This window comes from Bubalus bubalis, chromosome 3 (assembly GCF_019923935.1).
Source record: "Bubalus bubalis isolate 160015118507 breed Murrah chromosome 3, NDDB_SH_1, whole genome shotgun sequence".
Classification (NCBI taxonomy): Eukaryota; Metazoa; Chordata; class Mammalia; order Artiodactyla; family Bovidae; genus Bubalus; species Bubalus bubalis.
In genome coordinates this window covers 82,945,304-82,966,242 of record NC_059159.1, presented here as the reverse complement: position 1 = coordinate 82,966,242, position 20,939 = coordinate 82,945,304, and the positions used below count along the sequence as shown (strand labels likewise).

The following is a 20,939-nucleotide window of genomic DNA, read 5'->3' as shown; positions in this document are numbered from 1 at the left end:
GTTCCCTAATCCTCATATTTTCAAAATAGTGGATTAATCTGCTAACACTGACACAACCTAAAAATTATATACTTTTAGGACTTAGGAAAGAGGCACACACTTTCCTAACTAGGTATTTTGTACTTAAGATAGAGTTTCCTAATTTTAGCATTATTTAAATAAAGACTTAACACAAGTGAAAAGTGGGGGGAGGGGGATTTAAATTTTCTTCGCACAGAGTGATCCCAGTTTTCTTACAACCCGATCAATTAAATGCTCCTACAAAATCAGATAGCAGGAGCTGGCCCACTAGCTACCCCAGGAAATAGAGTAAGTTGGATAATTAGAGTGACTGAAAAAACTCTGCCCCGACTGTAAAAGCATATACTGAAAAACTGCTCAGGATGACTAATGCTAAATACCAGAGTGGGGTTCAAATCCCCACAGATTCTTTCAAAACCTTTTCAGAAATATGTTAATAGTAGCTTCTTCAGAAGATATGCCCACTTTGCCAAGTGTAACAATTCTAAACCCAGTTTCAGAAATCTATGTACTATTTTGTTCAATACAAGTATTTACTAAGAAACTCAGAGTAACACAACTACAAAAAAATCTAAAGTAACTATGTTTGAAGCTAAAGGAGTCAGAACCTTCTGAACGCTGATTTAAGCCATACCAAGAATAAGATATTAGTGGTCCAAGTCAAAACAGGGTTAACAGAAGAGGTCCTCAGTATTCTAATGTGTCTACTCAACTTTTTCATTATCATGGATGTTCACTTCATGAAACATGTTCATATTTTATTGCTGTGAACAGGTTTTATGGCAGAAATACAGATTGTCTGATAACTAGTTAGCAAATGACTTCCAAAGTAACACATTCAATGGAATTCTAGGGTCGTGGAGATAGCACCCCCTCCCCAGAGTTCTATGATTAAATAAGATGGGTGGAACGGTAAATCAAACTGGTTTATTTACTGCAGGATTTTAACATAATTTTTAATATGTTAATGATCTGCACTATGGTTCTTAAGTAGTCAACTATGGAGTGCAGTTTTTCTCAAACTTGTCTGTTAGTGGAACACTTGTTTTGAGGAGTATTTATGACTAAATATCATGGAACTAAGCTTAGCAAAAACAGCTTTCGATGTTTGGTGCTTACTATTCATTTTCTTGTACTCGGTTTGCTTATGAGAGATTTTAAACAGAATTTTACTAGGATGGAAACCTTCATTATCCAGCTCTCCATGAAAAGGTCAAGGGGTGCGGGAGTGAAAGAAATGAACACCGAGTATTAACATGCTTTGGCAGCACCTAAGTACCTAACCATGTACTACTTCATATTACCCGACACTGTGGTTCTATTACCACCACCCTCCAAACAGAGCCAGAGAAGCTAAGGGCATGAAGACAAAGAAATCACATTTATCCAACTTTGCCACGTAACAGCTCTAGCAAAAGGTTAACAGAGAGTAAGATAATTCAAGACTGACCAGAGGTTAAGAGATGAAAATCTGTGAGGTGTTTCCTGTGGGAAAATGCCTAATTCAATGCATGACTCAACAACTGGATGTATGATTTGTTTACTGCTTTCATCTATCATAACAAAACACGTGACCTTTACAACTAATTCAAGCATCATTTTTTAAATAAGATAACTAAGCAATCAAACCAGAAATCTCATCATTTATATCAAAACCTTAATACCATTTATCACATTTATGTCAAAGAGGCTATAAAATGCACACATAAAAAAATGCGGTTTTGCTAAAAACATAAAATTCAGTATCAGGACAGACACATGTTAATAAAAAGTCTTTGTTCTCTATCTTTCCCAACTTTTCAATAACTTTTTTTTTTTTTTTTAACAAATTTTATGTATACTGCTACACTGATTTGGGGGGGAATGGAAAAATATTATTCATTTGATTATCAATATTCAAAAACAAAAAACAAACCTTATCATGGTGAACATCTAAGTAACATAATTAGTTAAAATATAATTATGGATTTATGATAAACAAGTCTTACTTGGTTTTTACTTGATTTTAATAAATAAATTCTTTTTGTGAACCTCAATCTGCATCTCAAGTAAATACGACCACGAGGCCAAGCCCAGGTTAACAGCTCTAAGTCACTTTGGAGACAATAAGCCCTTCTCTCTTGATAAAAGAACAGCTAAAGGTATCATCCTATAAAAAGTCACAGTTGACTCCAAAAATTAGCTAGGGACCCCCTCCTCTGCCTTCTAGTTCATTTTACCAAGGAAACCTGAAGCTGAAGCCAACAGCTGACATGTCCAAGGTCACATGATCAGTCAAAGTTCAAATTCTTGGTCCAACTTCTCAAACTGCTTACTTATTTCAAATATTTAGTTTAATATTCTGGTGATAAACCATCTGATATGCACCATCATTCATGTTTAACATGAAAAAGCTACAGAGTCTGTCTACACTTCATCCATTTTCAGTGTCTGCAAACAACTCCTCTATCAACCCATCTATGGCCAAAAACACTTACTTAGATTTTGCTTTATTCTAAAAGTTTAGTCAAATCCTCCAAAATACTAAAGAGACTTTCTACTACCTAATATTCAAAATGTGCTGTTATTAAAATCCAAATTACTCATCTTTTCATTCTTATCTTTTAAGAGGAGCACTCAGATACCACTTTTCCCTTTCCTTGTTAACAGACAGAAGCTAAGATCTTGCCATACTCAAATTGTATCTGTACAAATATTTATACACTGACAATGTCAGTATTACCATTTACTTGGTCATATATAAGCAGAACTACAGAGACTTAAGGAAAAAGGACATTTTAAGGTCATTTTCCTCTGCTAAACACAATTCTCCCCTTATTTCATTGTTGAAATGTTAAACCATGCAAGCTCAAAACTAAAGGTTAACATGATGCTTGCTGCTCCAGATACACGTACAACTTTGAAACATTTTCAAAAATGTTATTGTATAGTTCAGATTATATAAAAGTCTAGTTAAATATATACTGCTCATAAAAAAATATTTTATGCTTTGAAATAAAAATTTAAAACTATCTAAAAGTTAAAGTTTCATAGTGCTGATGTAGCCAGAGAACAGAGAGAGAAAATCTAGATGTGTAAAATTCTAGCACTGAATGATTTACAGGCAGTAAACTTAATTTTCTCACACCTTGAAACATAATCATTTACATGTGAGGAACCTTATCTAAAACTGCATACCTGTTATTTTGTCTCTTACAAGCTTACAGGACTCTATCTCACCGATGCTCCCAAAAAGACTCTTTAGTTCCTCCTGTGTCATGTTCTGAGGAAGGTAGTTGACTATTAAGTTGGTCTTGCTGTCCTCTGTGTTCCCGGAGTCAACTGGTGATGAGCAGTTGTTGTTTATGGTGGTTGGACCGTTGGCTGTGTTATTGCAAGTTGGCCCATTAGACAGTTGTGTTTCCATGGCAGCAATTACCTGCTAAAAACAGAGAAAACAAGAAATGTCAGAATTCATATTTCACAAACTATTTGAGATTCCATCCAAAAATTTAAACACTTGTCACTAAACACAAGTCGTCCTGCTGAAATGACAACAAAGCTTCAAAAAGTACAACACCTATGCTAACTTTTACTTCACATTAAGCTATTCGATTTAAGATCACAGCTGTATTTTTGACATACATATTCCACACATGCACGAAAGCACAATTTACATCTTTAACATTCTCTAGAACCCCATTCTAGGTCTATTCACAATCCTTACTCACCTGCTGTGTCCACAGAGTTGAGGAAATTTAGTAGCAAAGGGCATAGAATTAAATCCTGACTAAAAATACCAGAAAATAAAAGTGTTTAACATGCTACCAGAAACAAAGTTAAAAAAAAAAAAAGAACCCTAACTTTGCAGAGATATTTAGTTAGCCTAGGAGTTTATTCCGAAACTGACAGACATCCATTAATTAAAATCAAGGAGCAAGAGTACTTTGAAAAATTATAAATTTGTCAACATGTACTGTTTTGGTTACATATTGAAAATGTTTTTAATTGACAGTATCTCATACCTCTATCATTGGTAAGAAATAAGAAAATAGCAAATGTCTTATGTTAGGGTTTGCAGGATAACCTGGGGAATAAGCTGAGTACTTAGTGTACCTTGTCAATCTAACAGGCCATTCTTGTCAACCTTGGCAGCTAAAGATCACCAACAAGGCAGCTGATCCACAGCATCAAAATAAAATCCCCCAAACAATGCCAAGTGATATTTTGCCTTGACTCGGACTTTAAAGGAAAAACAAAAACAAAAAAACCTATCTAGTTCACCAGAACAACAATGCAAATGTGTCAACTTTTGCAAACAGACCAGCCCAAGGAATTTTCATTTGAGCACCTAAGCCTGTTGAAAACACAAGTGATAAGGTATCTTCTATAAACTCCAAATACAGAATAAACAGCAGTTGGGGAAAATGGCCTCAAATTGTTCAGGCTACTTTAAAAATCTCTTACTAAGCAAATTTAGATCTAGTTTCCTAAAAAGCAATTCTGTGCTCTTTGAGCAAGAGTTACAAACCACAGCCCCAAATTCTCTAAAACCATTTTCCAAAAACAATCTACTTTAGAACCCAATATTGTGGGGGAATCCAAAAATCCAAGCATCACTGAAAGGATTGCCCTTCATATTCCATCCATCTTTCAGTTCCACAAAGAACTACAAAACCGACCATCCTGAATTGATAGGGTGCTAGTTTTAGGGAAGGATTAACACATAAAAGGCAAAGAATTTGAGGTAAAATTTAAAAAAATTTTTTAAAAAGCAAAGTAGAGGCAAAGGCTGTTACAAGAAAAGAGGGGGAAAAATGTCTTTTAAAAAGCATATTGCCTAAGAAAAATAAAAGGGCATAACCATGGATAAGCAAACAGGAAGAACTCTACTGCCAAGAGATGTTTATAAAAGAAGGCAGCACAGGGTAGATTGCGACTGGTCAACTGAACAGATTGAGACTGGTCAGACTGGACAAGAGCCGTGCTGTCAGGGTAAAAAACAGGAGACAAAAATCCAGCCTATCTATGAAATGTCAAACCAACTATAACCCCTTCCAAAACTTCATTTCCTTTTCAAAAGAAATGGGTTCTTTACTCTGCAAGCTACAAACTACCTATCTCAAGTATGTATTTTCAGAGAATACTTTAGGGAGGTGAAGAGAAATAAAGAAACCTTTGGAAATCTGTATTGGGGAAAAAAAAAACCGGAAGCAATTCAAGATATGCATTTTATTATAATTAACCAATTTATCTGAAACTGTGAAAGGAGGTTTCAGATTTGCTAATAAAGCATAACCGTTCCAGTTTATAGAATATTAGCCCAGGGTCACTCTTTCCACAGGAAAATGTATGTGAGATTAACCTTTGTCCAGCAGTCAGGAAAACAATGATCTGCAAGATGAGAGTGGCCAAGGCCAATTAAAACAAATCACTAATCAAAAACTTAGGGTATATGTGGAGACTACATGAGACCCAAATACAAGATTCGGACTAAAGCTCACCGGGATGGCATTTGAAATATAAAATGTTCATTGACTGAAATTAGCAGGATTTAGCAAGGACAACAAACACTCCTCACTTAATTGCACATTTATTTCCATGTTCAGGTGGCAAGAATGAGCTCCTAAGCCAACATTCAAGTGAACAGCTGCAGTAGGCTGTGTGTGCTGAAAATTACAGCATCTCTCAGCTATAGGACCATCTGCTCAGAATAAAATGATACTAATGTGCTATATTTTACAAATAATGCATATTCCATTGATAGGCTCAACACAACTGTTCACAGAATGCAAACTCTTTCAACAGTTACTGGGCAAATAATTTTCAGCCAGATTTACAATTTTGACATTTTTTTAAGCATCAGGAATTGTAAATAACTTCAAAATTTAGTAACCAAAAAAATACATAGTAAACAGAATGAAAAAATTATGGTAACTTAGTATTCAGACCATACCAAAACTTTTGTTTTTTGTTTTTAAAAAAGCTTGTCACTCTTTTGAGGCTGCACTAAATCCTAATTAAGATAATACAAGTTACATACAAAAGCAGGTTCTGATACTACATATACCACTAAAATTGCAATGTGCTTTACATCCTAATGATGGCCATACCACAATAGGTTAAATGTAAGAATAATTCGTATGCCAAATGAAAAGTTCAAGTGTTTGGTATGGCCTCAGCACTCCTGCAACATGCTAAAAAAAAGTAGCCTACAGAATTTAAGAAAAATCCCACAGACCCCGGTCCAAGGCTCTGCTGCCCACGAACCACTTCTAAGCAGAGAAGCCACATCACACAGTCTGACTGCCATGTTAGTTTGGAGTTGCCGTCTGCAATATGGACACAAAAAGTACCGTATGTTAGATGAGCAAGATAATGCAACAAATCAGTTTGTACAAAATTTACAGTGATTGTATTGATATTCCCAGCACGTCCATGCAGTGTGGCTTAATTGAATTTGAGGCAATTCCAATCTAATCTTTCCAAATTCATTTTAACATGTAGTTTTCTTGCACAAATTAAGCATTTTTAATTAAGAGCCTGATTTTAAAACAGTATTAACTAGTTACCTTGGCATCTATCCTAAAGAACTACCTTAAACCACATCTTAAAAAAAAAAAAAAAAAAAATTTTTTTTTTTTTTTTTTTTTTTTCATAATAAAATGAAGCAAAACACTGCATGCTATCCTATCTCTTAAGGATATGGGAGAAGGGAGGAAATCTGAATGAAATTATATTTACAGTGAGAAAAGGCAGTCATGTAATTCATTAGTGAATGCCTTGCATAAAAACATTCTTTCCCCCAAATATCAGAAGGGCATTGAGAAAAGCTCTATTTGCCCACACTGTTACCTTATACTATAAATGATCCTTAATCCTGGAGCTTAAAATTAAAAGTGAATTGAAACCCTCCCTGTGAGGTTATTCTGCCACTACAATCAAGGGATCTCTAACAGTTTTGCTGAGAATTGTTCACGCTTTACCATCTGAGCCACCAGGGAAGTTCCCTTCACATACACTAAGATGCAGTAAACCAGCATCTTTCAATTGAAATAATTGGACCAATAAACAGGACTGTTTGGAGTAATGTTTATATAGGATGTCACCTTTGTCTCTGAACGAAATCAAGTGCACATTTTTTAATATGTAAATTGTAAAGCAGCACAATTTGAAATGAGTGCTGCTATGAGGACCCCCAATATGGTTAATGGGCCATTTACCACTTAATACAACTTGCTCCAATACTAAACAGAGTCACAAAATTGGCAAAGAAACCAAAATTTACATTTTAGCCACATATGCAGCTACTTTAATGGTCAACGTAATATTCAGAAAAACTCGGTCTATGAAAATAAATAAGCAACAAAGGAGGGCTGAAAAAGTCTTTTACTTGCATATTTATGATTATAAAAATTTCATCCGTAGAGTTAAACCTGGCCTGCACATGATTTACCCCTGATGCATATGTGATGAAATTTATAACATGTGACAATGGATTCCATTTTCTGGCATCTACGTAAAGGGTTTACCATACTCTTTACGGGATGCCATAAAAATGTTTTACTCTTCTTCCCTTCTCCCACTGTTACCAGGGAATTCGGTCTTATTGTATGTTCTTTATCTTACAAAAAGAAAAAGCACTAGTTATAGTTGAACTGAACCTGTGAAAAAATAAGATGCTTTCATAGCCATGAAGTATCGATATTTTGATAAGAGTCTAATTGTGGTTAGACTACACAGGTAGACCATTTAGGAGGACCACGCCCAACAGGTTAAATCAAGCTTAAATGCATGTCCTCCACACCCTGAGGAGTTAATATCTAAACATTCATCACTACAGAAAACCACAGATTCAAATTTAATGGCCTCATCCCTTCCATTCCACAGGAAGTGGACACTAATGAGCTAATCTATTGACACCCCTCTTTCTGAAAGCCCCAGGGAGGCGAACAATCACTTTATTGCACCAACTAGCTAGGAAGGCTGTGTATGGAAAATGATTCTACTGCACTTTTTCATTTCAAGCACCCCAGACAGTTTCTCTGCTTGAGGCAGACACATACCTTTATGGGAAGTTATAAATAAGTCGCTCACATGGCCCTTACCTTTATGCTGGCCAACAATTCAGTTACTAAAAATGTAAAGCTACTTCCCCTTCACTTAAGGACAGGCAATTCTGCTCTACTCAGTCTACCACAGACAACCAGGCTGTGCACTATTTATAGATTCTACTGGCTCTGAAACTCTTTGGAAGCAAAATAAAAGGCCATATTCCAGCAACATAGAACCATTAATTTTAAAGCTTAAAGAAAGTGTTTCAATGTATGTTCCCCTCTTAATTTAGACATCAATTGTGCCAACTAAGACTACTTTTTCTCCTGTCATTCTTCATGAAATCATTTATGAAAAGACACTGAGCACAGATCGACCTAGACTATTCTAAACTTTCCCTGGTTCTGAGAGATAAAGATCCTCGAGGTGTCAGCTTGGTGGGAACATGGATTTTAAAGGGTGGGGTGGAGGGCAGGGGAAGAAGTGGCCTTTATGTTTTCATTCATAGTTTACTTTCAAATTTCCAAAAAGACTTTTTAAATGGAATTCCTGCCCCCCACCCTGGTTTTTACTTAAATGGCCCTCTGTATACTTTAATATCTTAAGTTTCTTACAATAATGGATTTGGGGAAACCAATGCTACTGTTTGCTCACAGCTAGGACTAACAGCTTCCTGGTCATATGAAGAAAAAAAGCAAAGTCCCTATTTTCCAAACTTCCTAATAAAAAAATTCTGAAAACTAATTAGCTTCTTTCCTATTTTCAAACCTCCTTCAGACAGCCACCATACAAGACAGACAGCTAATCAAGACAGTCTGAGAATTCTCATTAAGTACACCGTCTGCTAAGGGGGAAAAAGTTTCCAAGACCTAGAACCCACTTGATTCAGGGATCAGATCTGTGTGGTTTAAAGTCACAGAAAAGGCTACTGCACAATTCTCATGAGGACTATCTATCTGCACCAGCCAGTCCACTGAGACGTAGACCATCCTGATCTGGGCCCTCATCTCTTATCTGGACCACCAAATTACAGCCTCCCAAAACTTCCCTCATCATCCTCATTCACACGTCACACTATTTCCAACAGACTTTTCTAAACTCTCAATAGTTCTCCACTGCCTAGCAAATAAAGTGCAAACAGCTAATATGAAGAGTCTACAGACATCTGAGATCCTTGACAACTGCTTTCACCAGGCTCCTCAGTCAAGCATCTAAAAATATGAACTGCTCCTTGTCCTCCATGCAGTCACGGTACACTGAAGACCATACCTTCTTCTGGCTTTGCCTGTACAGTTCTATCTGCCAGGAAGGCCCCCAAGTCACACCTATTCCATATCCAGCTCCGGGATTTGTACATACTAAGCAATCAAATATATACTTAAGGTCAAGAGCAGTTCCTTTAGGAAACAAAAACAAAAACTCGAGCATGAAAGAGCAATCACCTCTGTAAATAATATGCAAACTTGGTAGCTTGTTTTTCTATCTCACTTCAGGTTTTTCGAACCACAGATAATTATGAAAGCATATTTTCATTTTTTTGGCGTATTGCATTAGCCATCCTCACCCATTAAAATCTAAATTCTTGTTAAATGGCACAACAAAGGAAACTATCTTTTGAGCGATCAGTTGTATACTGTCCTTTCAAGAGCCTGCTATGGCTACCTGACCACTACAAAAAAGCCAGAAACCAAGACAAATCCAAAAACATGGTACAAATGTGCTCCAAGCCTCTGGCCAACAGCGTCATTGAGCTGTGGCATCTGGAACCTGGGTCTAACTTCAAACAAACCGGCAGAAGTACAGGTAGAAGTGAAAAAAAAAAAAAAATCATAACTCAAAAGTACCTAAAAAATACATCGGGATTAAGTTACAGATCGCAGAGTGTTTTTTAACTGAGAGAGACTAGAAAACATAACAAGCAAACATAAAAGGTAAGACCTATAAAAAGAATCATAGCTAGGGACAAGGACAAGTATCTCATACTCCAAAGGTCTGGTTTGGATGGAGTGACCTTGGATTCTCGTTTACTGGAAGAGGGTTCTCGACTAACACAGAACCAGGGCAGCATCAGTATAGTACAAAGCTTTTCCTCAGACATCAAACCTCTCTAAAGGCCAAGTCACAAGGAGAAAGGAAACAGTATCTCTAGTTTAAGAGCAGAACCCACTACCAAAAAAGGCAGCAGCCATGGCCAAAAGGCATGTTCCTCTGAGGAACTCGAGGCAAGGAGCTAAAGCTCTCGAAATAATCAGCAAAGTGAATAATGAGAGTTCACAAATGAGAGCTGGGTAAGCAGCAAGGTGGGTCATCTGTCTAGCAAACACCATGCCTACAGAATGTTTTATCTTTCCCATTCAAATCACTAAAATGGCATTTTCAGGATACATTTCGGCTTTGCTGAATTAAAACAATAGAAGGGTCAACCAAGCACTCAAATCATGGCGCTGACATGTTGGCTACAAGAATAAGCCATTTCTTTGTTTTCTTTAAACCCCTTCACTTTGCTATGTGGTTCCTAAAGGAATAAAGGTTTGCAGCTTTAAACTTCATGGGATATCCTCAATCCTGGAATCCCTGTCAACTCTCCGCCCCACTCCCATACCATTTTAGCTGCCTCCAGCTCCATGGATTCTTCAGCCTTGTCGAGCTCAGATTTTTCGCCTTGGGGCCAACAAGGGTCCAAGAGCTGCCAGAGACACTGCCCCAGACAGCTGCAGGACTCACAGGGAGAATGTTTTTTGGCAGCGAATGCGAACATTTCTCTGTCTCTTGGCCCTTTATGGCTCCTACAGAGTCCTTCTGACGCCAGTCTTTCTGATTTCTGAGGTTTTGTAGTTCTAGAGCTGGCAGAATTAAAAGCTTTGAGGTGAGAGAGTAAAGTGTGAGTTTAGGGGTCAGTTCCAAGTCCTTTCCTTCATTCTAGGTCTGTATCAGGCTTCCATGCCGGGCAACACGAAAGCAAAGATCCTGTGAAAACGATTTGCTTAAGGTTCACCCTCTGTTCATTCACCCATTCGTTCAACAAACATTAGTTCACAATGCCCACAAACTAGGGACTATCAACATGCTTCAGAGGCAGCAATCAAGAAATATCCTGGAGTGTACATCTGCAACAGGAGGTGTACACATGTATAAAACTGTGTATTAGCTGGAAATAAGTGTGCTTTGGAATAAAAGAAAGTGTAGAGCCGAGTAAGAGGGCCGAGAATGTGGAGATGAAGAATGGACAGTTTCCAGTATTAAACAGGAGGTCTCAGTGAGAAGATGAGCCTTCAGGCAAGATTTAAAAGAGAGGTAAAGGGGACGACAGAGGATGAGATGGCTGGATGGCATCACTGACTCGATGGACGTGAGTCTGAGTGAAGTCCGGGAGTTGATGATGGACAGGGAGGCCTGGCGTGCTGGGATTCGTGGGGTCGCAAAGAGTTGGACATGACTAAGCGACTGATCTGATCTGATCTGAAGCACCCCTGTGGTGGGCAGAATATCAGCTCACCTTAGATGCCCACACCCTCAACTCTGAAATATGTGACTATGTTACATGACAGGGAATTAACATACATATGGAATTAACGTTGCTCATCAGATGGCCCTGAGATGGAAAGATTATCCTGGATTATCAGTTGGGCCCAGGGTAATCAGAAGAGTCCACATGAATGGAAAACGGAGGCTAGAGAGCTGGTGTCAGAGTAATACAACCTGAAAAAGACTCAAGCCACAGTCACTGGCTTTGAAGATGGAAGGGAGCCATCAACAAAGGAATGTGGGCAGCCTCCAGAAGCTGAAAAAGGCAAGGGGAAAGATTCCCCCAGCATCTCCAGATGGAATGCAGCCCTGCCAATACCCTGATGATAGCCCAAGAGACCCACGTCACGGGATTCTGCCCTTCAGAACTGCAAGCTAATAAATCCGTGTTGTTTTAAGCACCAAGTTCATGGTTAGTTTGTTAAAGATTTATAAGCAAATAAATACATCCCCATGGGGATATCTAGAAGACACACCAGACAGAGACCAGCCAGGGTGAAGCTAGGAGGAGGCTAGAGAGAGATGAGTCTAAGAGGTGGAAAGCCAGACATACAGGACCTTTGAGGTGTAGAGGAGGAAGAAGTTTCCTTCAACACTCCTAGGGTTCTGGCTGGGTCTGCAAATTAGACTGACAAATTAATAGGAGAAGAGCATACAAATTTTATTTAATTTATTTATACATGTACATGGGAGCCTTCACAAGAGAAGTAATCTGAGCACGAAGTTTATATACCTCTCTTAGATAAAGAAACAACAGATGTGTAAAGAATTGACTAGGCAAGGCGGTTTGGGTTGGGGGTAGTGAGTGATAAGGATGAAACTAGGAAGATGTGCTGTGCTTAGTCGCTCAGTCACGTCTGACTCTTTGCGACCCCATGGACTGGGACCAGCCAGGCTCCTCTCTGTCCATGGAGATTCTCCAGGCAAGAACACTGGAGTGGGTTACCATGCCCTCCTCCAGGGCATCTTCCCCATCCAGGTATTGAACCCAGGTCTCCACACCGCAGGCATATTCTTTACTGGCTGAGCCACCAGGGAAGACCAAGAATACTGGAGTGGGTAGCTTATCCCTTCTCCAAGGGGACTTCCTGACCCAGTAATTGAACTGGGGTCTCCTACATCGCCGGCAGATTCTTTACCAGCTAAGCTACCAGGAAAGCCCAAAGTAGGAAGATAAGGGTTAGTTTAACAAAGTATGCTTGTTCAGATTTCCAGGCCCCAAGTCACTGTACTGATGTTAAGAACACCTTCCTTCCTCTTAGTACAGGGAGGGTTCTTTCAACATGGGAATTTTACTACCTATTTCAGAGAAGAAAGGAGAGGGAGGAGGTTAGAATGACCTTTCTACTTCTGCTATTTTCTCAAACTCCTTCAGCTTAAGATATTTAATATGCCAAAGTAACATACTTTGGGGCAGTATATCCTCTCATCAAAGGCTGCCGCAAGAAAGTGAACCATAGAAAAGGTTTTGAGCAGAAAAGGTGGCTACTGTGAAAATAAACTGGGCATGTTTATGTGGGAGAGCTCAGCAACTTTGGAAACAAGAAGGCCAACCAAGAAACAACTGTAGTAACCAAGATGCAGGATGACAGTGATTCCAATCAGGGTGATACCAGGGGAGAAGTGGACAAACCCAGCAGGAAACATGTCATCGATGCGTTAGTTTTAATTACATCAGTAAAAAGATGATGAGATGGCATCACCGATTCAATGGACAGGAGTCTGAGCAAACTCCAGGAGATGGTGAGGGACAGGGAAGCCTGGCACGCTGCAGTCCATGGAGCCGCGAACAGTCGGACACGACTAGGCGACTGAACAACAACAATAAACTATTTGAATCCATTATCAAGAAACTGCTTTAGATTCTAACTACTCACGTTCAAATCAATTCATCTTTCTGGCCACTAAGAATACATGATGATTAAGAAAAGGATTAACTTCTATAGAAAGTTAGCGCCTTACTTTAGGAGACGCTAACTTAAGATCTCCTTAAAGAAACCCAATATTTGAAAATCTGAGTTTAAAAATACTAAATCAAGAGTTATTCCCTTTATCTATGGAGTCTTTAAAAGAATTCTGCAAGTGAAACATTTAATAGCAAATGCAAAATTTATAAAAACCAGAATAATTCAAAAGATGCAACTCTCAGTAATATGTCAGCCATTGATTTGTAACCTACAACAGCCCCTAAGGCTCAGAGTTCAAAAAGAAAAGCCTCAAAAGTTCACCCCAAAAGGTAAAAAAAAGTAGATGATACATGAAAATAATGAGAATAACTTACATTTCTGTGATATGTAATTAAACTTTAAATCTATATTCTCTATATACACACCTCCACAGTGGTCAAGGTTAGGCCAGGGGTTAGTTTAATCTTGGTTACAGGCTAGAATACACTACCATCTAGTGATGAATCATTCCAACCTCAGTGGGCATTATTAATTTCTACGCCATTATTTGGCTGTAGAACCTAAAATAGGACACGAACATAGTAAGAAGAAAATCAACTACTCCCACAGTTTTGTAGCAGGGTTCTTGTTTGGAATAGGCAGATAATTTTGAATTGCTAAATTAAGACAGTTAACGTAGTAATCAACATAGAAATTGGATTAACTTCACATTCTTCTGCAAAAGTCATAGCTAAGGAGAACCCCCTCAGGGTTGTACAAATTGTGAAAGGCTGATTGGAAATCCTCAAATTAATCCCAGTAGTTGACTGTTTTCATTAGGTAGGTTAAAAACATAGCTCCTCTGTAGGATACAGCCACTAAAATACTGTCATATTCGAGCTCCAAAGGAACAAGTATGCCTAGTCTTAAAGGGAATATAAGACAAGGAAGGTTTATAGTCACAAATATTGTTTTTTAACTCAGAAGTGTTATAAAGGGCCACAATACTCCATCTGGCCACTAAGGTTATTTTACTCTTAAGTGTCATCTGGCAGAACATACACACAGAAAACCAAAAACTATAGTTAAGTGTTTAACCCCAAGTAGCTTATACCAAACTAAAGTGAACAAAATAAAATGTCAACAGAACAAGGAATGTTTTCTTCATAATGCTGGGAGGCTACAAATATCTCTGTTGAACTTTAAAGAAACTGAAAATACGAGATACTACCTTTAGACATAAAATCTTGTAATTCACTAATGCACTGCGGAACACCTACCAAGGGGCTCTCCCCCGTCCACTGTAGGATTTGTGGGAGCGTAAACGTTGGCCAGCACAGAGGGCCAGCTTCTTTCCTCTCCTGGCAAGTGGACGCTTCACTGGTATTCACCTATGCAATGTATTTTTCTTTTCAGTTGATGTTAAAGTCTGGAGACTCCCACGAGATAGCTACATTTGATTTAGCAACACCACTATGAATTATTTAGCACAGAAAGTTGGAGCATCTTAAAAAACATGATTCACACTAAGAAAGATACTTTATTTCCTTTGGTCCATCTTCTCTTCCCCTCCTCCTCAAAAGATGGCCTTCTTAAAAAGCTACATCCCAGCTAGGAAAAACAAGTACATAAGCTTCTGGTTATTTACTACATTTCGGGAAGGGGCAAGAATCTGCATTCAGATAAAGTGTTATTTTCACTTCTAGACATTCCAATTGGGGGAGGGGGCCGAAAGGAGAGGGTCACAAGTAAATTTCTGGTTACTCTGCTGCCTACAAAAGAGTTAATGTTTATATATAACACTACTATGTAGATAACTAATGGGAACCTACTCTATAGCACAGGGAATTCTACTCAGTGATCCGTGGTGACGTTAATGGCAAGGAAATCTAAAAGAGGGAATATACGTATACGTATAACTGATTCACTTTGCTGTACGGGAGAAACTAACACAACATTGTAAAGCAGCTATATTCCAATAAAAATTAATTAAAAAAAAAATTCTCAGCAGATGGATTCAGCCCTTTCCAGGGATCAACATTTAAGATGTTGGAAAGTGTGCACTTTCAGACACAGAAAACAAAGGACTCAAAGCTCTCTCCAGCACGAAAAGGAGTTAAGGTGCTTGGGTTTCCCGCCAATGACTGTCACTTCAACTGCTGTCAGACTTCCCACTTCACAAGGTATCTTATCACTAAGCTAAAGCACATTTGAAATAAACGCTTGAAGGTATCTCCAAGTGCACTGGGCCCAGTCCCCCTGTTGTATAAATGGACAATGAAGCAAATGTGTGAGCATAAAGTACAGAACCGTTTACGTATGTACATACGTAGTTCCAAAATTGAAGACAAACATCTCCTATAGGTTTGAGGTGGGGAAGGGGGGCATGTGTGTGATCAAAATGCTATATTTTAACAAGATAAAAAATTGTTTTAATCTAGCTTTTGAATTATTTCTACTCTGGTAAGAGGCAGAGGAAGTAAAGGGGCTTGTTTTCTATAAAAGCTTCAATTATATGCATATAATTTAGACAGATAGTATGTGCATGCACTTTACAAATTTTCAAGTGCTATTATCATGATTGCTGGGCAAAGGAAGATGCATCTTAAAGCGCCGGCATAGAGGACTTGCTTACCTGTCTTTTAGGTTATGGCGCAGTTGTTTTTTTTTTCATGTTTAAATGGGCAACAGAGTGCAGAGCTGCACTGGGAGCTTCTTAACATGAAAAGGGAATACGGGTGGACAGAAAGCTCAGTGTGAAGACTGCCCGGTCACGACTGTCAATTCCTGTGACCCCTGACGCACATGCTACGTTAAACTATATTTAGCACGTGGTCACAAATGGTGACTGAGGAGGATTAGAATTTTTACTTAAAATGCTGCAATTTTCAACCCCCGACCTCCAAATACTATATATTAGTACATACGGTGCCAACAGCCTAAACGTTCCACATCGGAATTACAGCCTTGTCTATTTTATCTTAAAGAGTACAGCCCATACACACCCGCAAAGCAGTACACAGGTTCCACTCTCCTGAACTTAGTCTTCCCATCAGCTGCTCAGTCTCTTGGAACTTTACTATTTAAGATTAGAAACTGCTACCTCACTTTAGCGAAGAATTCCAAGGATGACACAAGCATCCTCTCCTCATACTCAGAGTTATTTACAATACAGGGCAGAAAGGGAACGGAGCCTCATTCACAGCGGTTCTCTAGAATCTGCTCGACAAGCTGCACACTGAGGTGCGCTGCATGCTGTCACGGGTTCTACAATTCACACATCAGTGTTCCATACACTTCCACACACAACTCCATGGCCTCCCACCATCTTTCTCCTATTATGATTTTCAAAATGACCTGAATTTAAACATTTCCTAAGCCAGCTAATACAAGAAGACAGAAGGCGTGGGTTTGATCCCTGGGTCAGGAAGATTCCCCTGGAGAAGGAAATGGCAAAGCAGTATACTTGCCTGGAGAATCCCAGGGACAGAGGAGCCTAGTGAGCTACAGTCCATGGGGTCACAAAGAATCGGACATGAATGAACAACTGAGCATACGCACAAGCCTACACTAGGCTTTATGTTTAATTAAAATAAAAAATAAATAAGGCATCCTCTTAAACCCTCCAAAGGATTTAGGAATCTTTTGCTACAGGAAAGATGATCTGACCACCTCCTGAAGCAGAATTTAGTGAACCTATGACTGAAATAAGGAAAAGCAAGGAAGGAAAAGTGGCATTTATTCCTTAGTCTAGGAAAGGCTTGAAGCTACATATTTTACAGACAAAAATCCCACTTAGTCATCTCGTGCACTATGAGCTGTATACATTAGCTTCCATTTACAAATGGATTTCAGAATTTCAAAAGTCTAACCAGGTATTAAATAGAAGAAGAACTAGGATTTGTAACCAGTGCTGAGACTGTGTCTGAAGCCTCCTACCTGATCTCTGCTTCCGGGCTTGTCCCTTCTCCAATCCATCCTCCATTCCACTGCTACTATGATCTACCTAAAAACAGCATCCCAGGACCATTTCTGTTTCTCAGGCCTTCACACTGACCCCACATTGCCTACAAAGTACCATCTCAACCTGCAGAGGGGGCATCGTCGGCACTTGAGCTGGTCCCCACCTCCCTCTCCAGGGGAATGCCCACCCACCACGCCCCATCACACACGAGGCTCTAACAATCTCCCAGCGGTTCCTCCCACATCCAGGCTGCTTCCCACTGATACTCACGCTCCTCTCTCCACCCTCAAGAGTCTCACTACCTTTCTTCTCCTGGGAATGGAAACATCCTCAGCACATGAAAGGAGGCACAAGGCCTCCAGGAAGGAAGCCTTCTGTGAGCAGCTAAGCTGAGACCCAAGACGGATACTCCTCCTCTGAGCTATTAGCCCACACTCACCTTCAGTCTCTTCTGCGATCAAAGTGTACAGGACCCATAAAAGAAAGCACATCAGTGCCGGGAAGTGCAATTCAAGGTGATGAGTTAAAAAAAAAAAAAAAATTCCCACTTATTTATGGGATTTTTTTTCATGCGGTTTTACCTTACCTGCCAAGCAGGAAACCTTCTATTGCAACTCTATACATCCGGAGTAGCAAAAGTCACCTCAGGTTGTCAATGAAGGGGAAGGAAGGTAGACATATTCTAGGTAGTCCCCCACCCCTAACAAACACACACGTCCCTTTCCAGATACACCTACTAATTCTTCTATAATGAGCTCAAGCATCAAGTTGAATCAGCTTAAAAAAAAAAAAAAATTTCTAGCTACAAGCCTTTGTTAAAACACCACAAGCCTCAGAAGGAAGAGAGGGGACTATAGGAGTGGTCCGTTGTCATCACATCACAGTTAAAAACAAAGGAGGCTTCACCATGAAAGTAAAAAACCAAAACCACATCGAGAGTTAATATCTCTCTTCCAGCCCAGCCAAGGTCTCAGGAAGCTGGGAGTACAGAAGAAACCACCAGGGCAGAAAAGCAACGCCCCTTATTCACCAGATGTGACAGGTATACTCTACAAGATGCTATGAAAGCAAGGATACACAAAACAGACTCACGTCCCACCCCTCGGGGACCTTCTCTGGACTGGACCACAGCTTCACCCAGAGATGTCAAAGGCTCTGGAAAAGTCTTTAAGAACCCACAGCCAGGAATAATAATCTCTCTGGACAACCTATGCTAAATATTGTGCTAAGAAAAAGATAAAAGGGCAGAGTCACTGCTGCCATGGAAACTACCACTGCTAACTTAAACATCTGAGCCTGACATATATTTGAGCAGAAATGAAGCATCTTGCTTCCCGGTGTTTAAAATGCTAAAGGATAACAAGAGATTATATACAGCTTTCCCAATTAAACATTAAACTGGATTTCTGCCTCATTAGGAAAATATGAAGTTACAAAGAAGCATAAGCTGAAAAATTTGCCTGATTTAGGACCACTAAGAGTTTCCTGGTACCCACTTTCTGCCATACTTTTATCCCATATAAAGAGCAAGTTTCTTTACAAGAATTTTCTCACTAAAGCAGATTGAACACTTAAATTGCTTGGCAGCATACACACAGTATTTTACCTCAGACAAGACTTTTAGAAAAGTACCTACTATGTAACAAGTAACATACCAGTCCAGAGCAATTATGACTGCAATCTATTTCAGATCAGCCTAAAAGGAAACATTTTTACCATCAGCTACTATTTTATTCACAGATAGATTAAAAACAAACAACAAAATCCTCAAGCCAAACAAACAAAATTCTCAAGCCATCCTTGAGACTATAACCCCAAACCCAAATTTTCACTTGTTCTATAAAGAGAGTGGAGATCTACTCAAGTACACTCTCACACAAATTTTAAAGAGTTTCTTGACTTGATTCTGATTGCCAATCTCTGGTTGAGAATCATCAATATAAGGGAAGTAGAATGGCTTCAAATGTGATTTTCTATACTCAAGCATGCTTTTTACAGCTATCTTGTCTCAGGCTAAAGCCCAAGATTCACGACAAAGGCTGCAGGCCTTAGAAGTGTGTTAAGGAAAAAGGATACTCTTCATTCCGTACTTCAAGAATAGCAATGACAGAGGAAGGGAATCATTGAAGTAGAAGCAGCAGTAGTAAATTAAGACTGGACAAAACTTTCCCTGAGCTGGAACACTCATTAGAGTGAGTTTCACTGCCATCAGATCAAGAAAGAACAATTACTATGCATCACTGGCCAAGACACAGCAGTATTTCACCAATACAATTTCACCAGTAGTACTCTTTGTTCGGACTGAAAATGACCCATATCTTGACTTGCTGAGACTAAAAATGACTGGTCTCCTGCATTAGGAACTGACCAAAAGGCAAACAAATGAATCCTCTTGTTTATCTGTCAAAACTGGCTACACATGAACTAAGATCTAATCAACAGGGCTAACAGAATGACAACAGCCGGGGTAGGGCTCTTTTAACGCTCTGTGTGGTCTGCAGTTCATCATACACCAGTGGCCTGGCGAACAGGAACTAACAGTGCTTGTGACCAGCAGAAAGAAAATTTGCGGTATGTAGACAAAAATTTTCCTAATTAAGGTATTACCCAAATTCTCACCTGGCTGAGTCAGATGCTTAAATAAAATGAAAAATATAAGACAACAGTGGACTTCGTTTAATTCATACACAAAGTTATTAACAGGTTATAGGATCACATCTAAACGTTGTAAGGAAAGGGATCCAAAAAAATATTCATAATGACCACATACAATCATGCATATGCTTCTCGGAGGAAAGCCAAGAGGTAGACGGAAACAAGCAGTCAGGCTCAAGATCTTGAGGTCAGAGTCACAACTGAACACCAGCGGGTGGACTTAACCTGCAAATATATGTTATTTGGTTTATGTCTTTTTTTTTAATTAGTAGTGTTCAACGTATAAAACTTTACCATTTTAGCAATTTCACATTTATTTAATAGATTCCCGGCTTCTCTTTAAAAAAATAAAAAATAAACAGATTGGCAACAGAGGCCATATTCCCACAGAGCTCTGAGTCAGCAGGTTGCCCTTCAAATGGATCATGTTCTCCACTGTTCTCTCCAGCACCAGCTTTTCTCTTTGGCCTGCATGTCCTGGTCCCTGCAAGAGCTGCAAGGGCTGGATCATCACAGCCTAAAGGTCAAACTTACCGAAGGGTGCACAGCTTTTCTACTATGGTGACAGAGAGGTTCGGAAGACCAGAATATTGGCAAGTGCATGGGAGAATAGAAATGACAAGAATATCCCTAGTATAAAACATGCGAAAATGTCACCGTAGGTACTGCACAGAGATGCACCAAGGATGGGCTAGAGTGGAATGAATTCATCTTAACTACTTTTGATATATCGTGTTGCTCAAAACTCAGCATTTTTAATCTTGGACCTAATTATCTATGAAGTATTCCAAGGACTAAGCATAAAAAGGACTGAAGCTTTACTGGCATTCCAGTGCATGGGGCGCGTGTTTGAT

The 20,939-nt window shown here is 39.1% G+C and overlaps 1 protein-coding gene across 23 annotated transcripts in view; it reads right to left on the bottom strand.

Annotated features, from left to right (window-relative positions):
• ELAVL2 (ELAV like RNA binding protein 2) overlaps positions 1 to 20,939 on the bottom strand; it is a 142,259-nt gene that overhangs the window by 73,799 nt on the left and 47,521 nt on the right. For 12 of the 23 annotated variants that reach the window (XM_044939764.1, XM_006077347.3, XM_044939772.2 and 9 more), the window contains exons 2-3: positions 6,242 to 6,332; positions 3,199 to 3,442 (exon numbers count right to left, since the gene is read on the bottom strand). In XM_044939764.1, coding sequence (XP_044795699.1) covers positions 3,199 to 3,442; positions 6,242 to 6,313 — 316 coding nt within the window. In that variant the 5' untranslated portion in view covers positions 6,314 to 6,332. The remainder of the gene's footprint in view (positions 1 to 3,198; positions 3,443 to 6,241; positions 6,333 to 20,939) is intronic. The other 11 variants (XM_044939769.1, XM_006077351.3, XM_006077352.3 and 8 more) reach the window with 3 other exon arrangements.